Source organism: Convolutriloba macropyga, unplaced genomic scaffold (genome assembly GCF_964194025.1).
Source record: "Convolutriloba macropyga unplaced genomic scaffold, txConMacr16.3 SCAFFOLD_4808, whole genome shotgun sequence".
Taxonomy (NCBI): domain Eukaryota; kingdom Metazoa; phylum Xenacoelomorpha; order Acoela; family Convolutidae; genus Convolutriloba; species Convolutriloba macropyga.
Genome location: NW_027452424.1, coordinates 1 through 8,155, shown reverse-complemented (window position 1 = coordinate 8,155; position 8,155 = coordinate 1). Strand labels below are relative to the sequence as shown.

The 8,155-nt window shown below is 35.9% G+C and overlaps 1 protein-coding gene across 1 annotated transcript; it reads right to left on the bottom strand.

Annotated features, from left to right (window-relative positions):
- Positions 1–424: 424 nt before the first annotated feature.
- LOC142357471 (synaptotagmin-7-like) lies at positions 425–5,747 on the bottom strand. Its single transcript, XM_075409081.1, has 5 exons — positions 5,479–5,747; positions 3,089–3,299; positions 2,113–2,285; positions 1,629–1,740; positions 425–1,076 (listed from the first exon to the last, which is right to left on the bottom strand). Exons 2-5 carry the CDS (start codon positions 3,282–3,284, stop codon positions 778–780), a joined length of 780 nt encoding a protein of 259 aa, XP_075265196.1. The 5' UTR covers positions 3,285–3,299; positions 5,479–5,747; the 3' UTR covers positions 425–777.
- Positions 5,748–8,155: the final 2,408 nt, after the last annotated feature.

Below are 8,155 nucleotides of genomic sequence, written 5' to 3'. Positions count from 1 at the left end.
TTTCTTCACTTCAATAACTCTGTTTAGTTCTGAAAAACTAATACAGTCAATTTTGCTCTCTAACTTGTCTCCTTAGGTCATATGGGCGTCAACTTGATAGCTCTTTTGACGTCCATTCTATGTAGTGTTTTAGTTTTGTTTATACTTACAGCAGAACTAATTTAATACTTATTAATTTAAACGTTACCAATTGCCCACTCTCAGTCTTTGTACAGCATTCCCAGTGAATCAAAACTTGAAACTTTTTGACAAGTTAAGAAGACATCGAGTTTTTTGGCATATTTTTCAAAATTAGAAGGTATTTCCCATCATGGTCCCCTAGCTATGAGGCTATATAACCTACATTCCCCCCGGCTTAGTGGTCTTATAACCTACAGTCCCAATCATTTCAATTATACCATAATGGGCTCTATAATGTCTTGGGGCGGGGGTATAATGCGAACGAAAAAACCCAAATTAGAAAACTTAGTTTAAAAAGATCTTGCCCAAGATTATTCAGGATGATGAAGATATTGTATGTGGTGGTAAGATGTATCAAGTTTTGTCTCAGTCTGTTCCCATATATTTTGTAATAGAAAAATAGTTATGCTCTGTATAACATGAACGCTATTATATAATGTAATTACGGCACGTCTATTAAAAAAGTATGAATAGACGTATCAAACGACTGGCTTAACTGAAAACAAGTATGCTTTAGTCATCAAATAAATTTGGTTAGACTTTGAATTTGGTTAACTAGAATTTGGTTAACTAGGCTACTCGATCGTGTAACTAAAGTCAATATTTAGGCGCCCCCCTCGACATGTCTTTTCCTGAAATCGAGGCCTCGTTTCGAGCCGAAAATTTAAAAAAAGATCTCAACGATATTCTTATGTTTTTCAACTCGACTGACCAAATGCGAGTGCGGTCGTAGACAGTGAATTCGACTGATGTGTGTTGAATGTCCTCCTGGGAGGTGGAGATATGGAATGTGAACACTTCTTTGAACACGGGACAGGTAGTCTTTCTCTTCACCTTCGTCTTCTTCATCAGCACTGCCCTGCTCTCCTGCACCACAAGCACCTTCACGTAAGGGTCTGAACAAAACAACGAATCAAGATCATACTCAAGCAAGAACCCAGGTTCATTTATGAGCTGTAGAGACCCGTATTGGGCAAAAAGGTTTGCACAATGTTGTAGATTTATTGTGTTCCCGGGCGAGACACGACGCTAGTTACCTTGATAGGTTTCAAAAGATTATTTCAAAAATGGTTAGAAATTGTGCAAATTTGTGAGCGAATGAATATCTAGCTAGATTATTGTAAGATAGTTCAATATATGAGATTCATTTCAGACGCATGTTTATCTTTTAAGAGTATTTGTCAGAAAATGTAAGCATTTGTATGTTATTCTAGCATTTGTATGTTAGAATATGAAAGGAAGCTACATTTGGAAGTTTCTGTAAGACTTTTTGTTGAATATTACAAGATAATAATTCCGAGATAAGCTATTCTGGTTTACTAGATTGCTTTTGGTTCAACGCAGGGTCTAGTTCCTTCCCGTCAAACGAGAATAGCTAAATCCCAGCAGACATAACATATGAACAAACAAAGAAGATGTCTTCTCTAATATGTAACTTAATTGAGTACCTGGTGCCCCAGTGAGTAGGTTCCTGGGGAGATCCTTTCCTTTGATGACGTTGACAGTGAGGATCCCGGCTGTCTTCTCCAGACACAGAGACACAGTCAAAGATCCCAAGTTCTAAACCAACACATGCTTACAGAAAAGAAGATGCAGTCAGAATTGAAATGAAATTTGCGCATTGATCAAAACTGAAAAGCAGGTTAATAATAAGGGTAGCCTTTGTTTTGATGAGTTCTGAGCTAATACTTTTTAGATTTTTAGTGATTTTTAAATTCCAATTCAATGAGTGATTAACTTCTTTGTTTGAGAGCTAAGGGAACAATATTACCAACGCATTTGTATGTTAGGAATATTCGTATTGATCATTGTATATAATATTGATTATACTATTGATTATATATTGCTCTAGTTTACTAAACAACACACTCACGAATGTTTTTTTTGGTGATCACAAATCAAAAAATAAATTGAAAAAGGTGCGGTTACTACCTCAATTCCAGACTTGGGTGTGAGATCGCACCAGAGTTTGAACATTTCGTTGTCAGGCAGGTTGAGGAGGGAGAAGGAGGCCTCCCCCAGGAACTCGTCTCTCTTCAGTCTACTACACTTGTTATACACACGGATTCGAATCTTACACTTCTCCAAGTTCGCTTTCGATAAACCTAAGAAAAAACGTGATTATTTAACAGTGCTAAGACATTAAGCACATTATTTTGCTAATTTTTAAAGATAATTGTTTTATAGTGTTCATGATTTTGATAGAACTCAAAATTAGTGATTTCTGAGATATATTTCTTATTTGATTTTCGCTCGCCATAAGCGGTTACAATGTGGCTTTGTATGACTTTGTATTACCCAGGTTGAGGTCCCTTACGTAACATATGACCGACTAGATCGAATTTACTTATGATGACACGTTCGATGGAACTGTTCTGATAATCCCACTAGGACAAAAAGCCCTGCCATAAGACCAAACCCAGGCGTTTGGATCAAAGTCACTGAACAGTTTGTCCACTGTATAATGTTCGATTACTTGGATCTAATGGATCAAATGATATCGCTCTACTTCAACCAATTTAAAAAACAGTGGACTCTGCAGTGGTTTTTTGTTTTAACTGATCTGTTGCAATTGTGAGATCTTGAAATGGAAGAAATTGTACAAAATGATGCGTTTGAAGTTCTTGCAAAATATTCATGCATTCGGTTAGATTCGGGAACATGGATTTCGAATAACAAGCAGATTGTTAGAACACAAATTTTGGGTTCTACCAGAAATGCAAACACCCTATATTTTTCATCTAAAATTTGAACTTTACACGATGACATTGTATGTTGACATTAAAATGAGTTTCAAAAGCGCAATTTATGGTTTAATTGCGTTATTTAATGGACAAATATATCAATTATTTGTTCCACCTTCGTCCGATTTTTAGTTTGACCAATTTTGCCCATCCTCTTTGCCCACCTTTGAAGAGGAAAGCCTCTTTGAAGACTGGGTCCTGTGTTCCTGTGACGTCATTGGTGTGCTGCTTCTGTTGTTTTCCAGGCACCAGACACACTTTGCAGTAGATGCGCAGCTGGTCCTTCTGGCTACTCTTGAATATTCCTCCCACGTTTCTCGCTTTTATGATCTTCACAGTTATATTATCTGCGTCTGCCATGTACGACAGCCCAACCTGCAACAACATTTTTCATATACACTCATTGACAGACCGCCAAACTAAATCTCTCCAACTATGGCGTTTTTTTACCTTCGTACACGGTAATTCGATTGCAGAAAGTGTAATAACGCAGCTTGTATATCAAGCTAACAAAGGTGATACTTCACCGGAGCTTTGGTGCAACGGTAGCATGTCTGGCTGGGGTTGTGGAGATGGTAGGTTCCACTGCTATGAGCTCTAATCCTTTAGCAATGGCAATAACTACTACCACAGAGTTGGGTTGTTACAAGAGCAACGATGGAGTCTCTCGAAATTCGTATTAAACTAATTGAAAAAGTTGAAAAAACAAACCCTTTCCTTTCTCCCTAATTATTATACAGCTAATGATTGTTAACACTTAATGTTGTTAAAACGCAGCTGATGTGGCCAGCAAAATTTTTAAAAAATATATCAAAAAAATTTACTTAGAATTCATCTAGAGTCACGTGACTTCATATGAGTGATTGCCGCTGTTCTATTCCACGAGCAAAAAGTATTTTCATTGAAACCATCTTGAGGGATCAAATTTGTCAGTACCTTCACGACAACAAATTACTAAGTAAAAATCAATATGGTTTTAGGAAAAAGTTTTCTACCATCGATTCCCTATTATTTTGCACAGAATTTATCAGAAACAAAACTGGCATTAACAATTTTGTCACAGCAGCATTTCTTGACCTATCAAAAGCTTTTGATTCTATCAATTATGACATTTTGGATATCAAGTTAGGCAACTTAGGTTTTGATGAGAACTCAAAAATCTCGTTACAAACAAAAGAAGTTTCGTTACAAACCGCCGCCAATCTGTTGTACTACATGATTGCAAATCAGATGAACTAATGCTTCATAGAGGTGTACCACAAGGAACAGTACTTGGTCCGCTCCTATTTAATCTGTACATTAATGACATGGCAACAAGAGTTGACGATGAAACTGAACTCATACAATATGCTGACGATACCGTTATTTTATTTTTTGATACCTCCATTGACAAAAGCAAAATCAAGTTAGAGCAAAATGCAAACAAACTTATTCGATTTTTTCATGAACATCACCTCGCAGTTAATAACTCTAAAACTGAATTCATGATATTTGGTAAGAGCAAAAGAAAAGATTTCAGTGAACAGATAATTTTAGATTCAATTCCAATAGACGAGAAACCTGAAGTAAAATATTTAGGGGTTCACATAGACAGCAATTTAACGTTTCAAGAGGAAGTGAAACATATCTTACGGAAAAATGGCCCGAGGAATAAAAACAATTTATGCTATTAGAAAATCAATTCCACAAAAACTATTGATACTTGTCCTAAATGCCCTAGTATTAAGTCACTTGCACTACTCAGCGGTTATCACTACGCAATTGAGCAAAATTTAATAATGTCTCTTGAGAAACAGCTTAACTGGTCATTACTGGCAACCTTTTTTAGACAGAAATTTGAATCTGTTCAAGATATTAAATGCAGTCGGAATATACTACCCGTAAAACTCTTTTTAAAAACAAAAAGATTACAATACTTTTGGAAAATAAAAAAACAGTTACGACCTGCTTTTTCACCAACATCGGGACGTCCTTTAATCACCTGGAATCTTCATGAGTCTATAAGGACAAAAAATTGTTCTGGGACCAAAAATTTTTCTCTATCAAAAGGCAAAACTCGTTTGTTAGATTAGCGATACTAGATTGGAATGAACTACCCAGCGAAATTAAAATCAAACAAGACAAAAATGTTTCCCCAAGCAACTTAGAACTTTCTTCTCCTCAGCTTACAAAAGGAACTCTTTTTTGTGGAAGGTTACTTGTTCAACATGGCGTGACTTTAAATTTGGAAAATGAATTAGAACTACTGTTTACTGGTTGGGTTGACTTTATAAACTTAATTAATTTTTATTGTGAGATATGCGACATAATTTGAATTTAACTCAAGTTTTCTGTTATAATATGGAAATAATAAATCCATTTAAATAATTACACTGCCGGACTAATATCAATTGTACTCGTTGATGTGGATCGGAATTCAGTGTTTTTTTTATTTGCTATTACAAAACTCCAGCATTTTAGCAAAAAAAGTTTTAAGCCTTTATCTAATAAATCAATTGATAAACATAGATGGAAGGCGTCGAAACTGTTCAGAGTGCCAATTGAATAAACTGACTTTGATGTCTCCGAGGTCTCCAAAAGATGACTTTCGACTGGAGCAGTTGGAGCTGCAGGGGCTGTTGTTGCTCTTGGGAGTGAGGGATCCCCGGGGAGACAAGTAGCCGGGTGATCCCAGATTACTAGCATCAGCACTGTGTGAGGTCAACCCTGCTCCAGAACCTTAACACAATCAAAAACAACACCTGAAAATAGTTGAATGCTGTGTCACATTATTTTAAGAGTTAAAGTTGATCGTCCTTTGATTTTTCATCTTTCTATTTGCTATGAAGTTCAACTCCAAATATGAGCCGCGCCACCCAAGAACGCTCTGGTCACACCCACGGGCGTTGCAGAAACCGTTGGATTCGCTCTGAACCGACTCACTTGGGTCTCGCGGACGGAGGACCCGGACTATATGGTTTAAATATGATATTCTATCCCTAACAAAAGTATTCTTTTGTGCAATATTTATAGTCTCAAGCGTGGAGTTTTCAGCTCAACAACAAAAGTGGGCGGTGTTTTTCAAAAAACAGTCTCTTCCACCGTCCAGTTATAATTTTTTGTGGGGAACTGGCCGTTTTTGACAGTTGACGCTAGCTGATCATATTTTCATGACTCTGGACAGGGATCTGATCAGACTGTAAAGGCTCTGGAAAGGGCTCTTTTCTCTTTTCTGCTATAACCCCCTATCGTAAAATCCTATAGCAAATTGTTTGCATTTTGGACACGCATTAACACCCTAAAGTGCTTGATAGAAAGTTTTGTTCAAAGAAATTTTGGTTTAATATGGAGCATTTATCAAAAATTTTATAAAATATTGGTATATGGTAAAACTCCAATTTTGTCATTAAGGAAACTTCAGTGACTAAAACTTTTTCATTAATGGAACTTCAATAATGCAAATTCAATGACAACTGATTCTTCATAACAACAGAGATATCATCATTGTCTTGGTTTCTGTGTGAGACCTTTTAAGACTCTTAAACAACAACAATCAGGTGACGTATAGACCACCGAAAACTGTTTTCTTACTACTAAACTCTAGAACTAAGCTTCATTTATTCATACTCCTAGCTGTGATGTCTAAAATGTAGGTGGTTGTTATTCTTTCCAAGATGTGATACATAATTTGAGTATTCACATTTGTTCTGTATTGAACAATCAACATATTCATCCGAAAAACCTAAATTTGACATCTTTGAAAAGTTCGCCAGAACGCACACATTTATTAGTATAAAATGATTTAATTAACCGCTTCGAAGCAACAACACTTAATTTATGAACAAGTAATTTCAAATTTTTCTAACTTAACAATAAAAAACATAGCAGGGCAAGTCCTGACGTACAATTCAAAGAATTTTCATTGACCAAACAGATAACTAGACCTAGAACGGACTGTGAATGAATTGGGAAAACCATTTAGAAAATAATCCGATCCAAAAAATCGAAAAAACAGTAAAAATCAAAGTGAAAATGCCGCATGTGAACAAAAAACCACTAGCGAGAAAGCAATTTTTTTGTTCAAACACCGTTTTTTCTCACTACTTTAAGTTTAGAGCGAAAAAATTTCACGCCGCAAAACCACTCGCTTTTTCGCTCCACTTCCTGTTTCGGCGTGACCAAAATCACTACTCCAATTTGACTTCAAAAATCATGAAAATGTGTGAACAGATCTTAAAAAAAAGACAGCGCCCTAATACAATTCAAATTCTTTGAATTGTAAAAATTCTTTGAATTGTATTAATCTGTGTCACTCAAAACGCATGAGGTGGTTATCATTTTCGTTCTTTTTCAGATAAAGTAATTCTTATCTATTTTTCCCCTATGTATTGAGTTTCCACGCATTGCTGATTTTCACACTCAATGAGAAATTATTGATGGTTTCATGGTGATAAAAAATATTCATATATTTTCTCGGCGGCTATTTTGGCTGTGATTTGTTGTTATTTGTTTTTGGGATTTTTTTGTCTCATCATGGATCGTTTAAACTAAGATCATCTTGATTGTTTTTTGTTTTTTTTTTTAGTTTAGCTCCGGTAAAGTTGTGTTGAAAGGTGAGGGGGGGGGGGGTCTGTGCGCTCAACCTACTGTGCTGAAACTAGTGATGTGAAAGAATTTCTTAGTACTCCCTAATTGTGGACTTTAATCAGAGACAAACTAAGATATTCGAATTAGAAAAAACAAACGTGTAAATCCGCAAAAGATTGAGTGCAATATCGAAAACGATAAACTTCTTAAAAATGGGTTATACTTTCACAGCATAATGATAGGATTTTGAGATCAATTTTTTTACAAAGAGACCATATCATTAATTGCCAACAGTGCACATTACAGCGACTCCGGTCTGCAGAGCCAAAAACTTGTAATGCTTCAACTACTCACTTCCCCACACATCTGTTAGGACACATAAAAATGCTACACGGAATTAAAAATTGATCAGCACTAATTCTTCAAACAGAATAAAATCCTTTCTAACAATGTTAAAAAGAGGCCACAATTTATTACGTAATCAACAAAAGGGGTTATTTAGTAAAGTTTGTTCACCACGAGGTCTATATTGCTAAATGCTTATATACTGCGGCCAAGTGGGCAAAATATGCATAAATTGTGCTGCTAGGAAACACTGTCCGATCGGGCGGTTAGCCAACCAGGAAAAAAATGAGAATTTTAACCGATAGTTCTATCATGTTTGA

Bases quoted from the DNA above. Each gene is read 5' to 3' on its own strand.
- LOC142357471 (XM_075409081.1), bottom strand. From the start codon at position 3,284: ATGGCAGACGCAGATAATATAACTGTGAAGATCATAAAAGCGAGAAAC. The intron at 2,286-3,088 runs GTGGGCAAAGAG...GTTTTTTCTTAG, and splicing joins AGAGGCTTTCCTCTTCAAAG to GTTTATCGAAAGCGAACTTG. The intron at 1,077-1,628 runs GTACTCAATTAA...TGTTTTGTTCAG, and splicing joins CCTACTCACTGGGGCACCAG to ACCCTTACGTGAAGGTGCTT.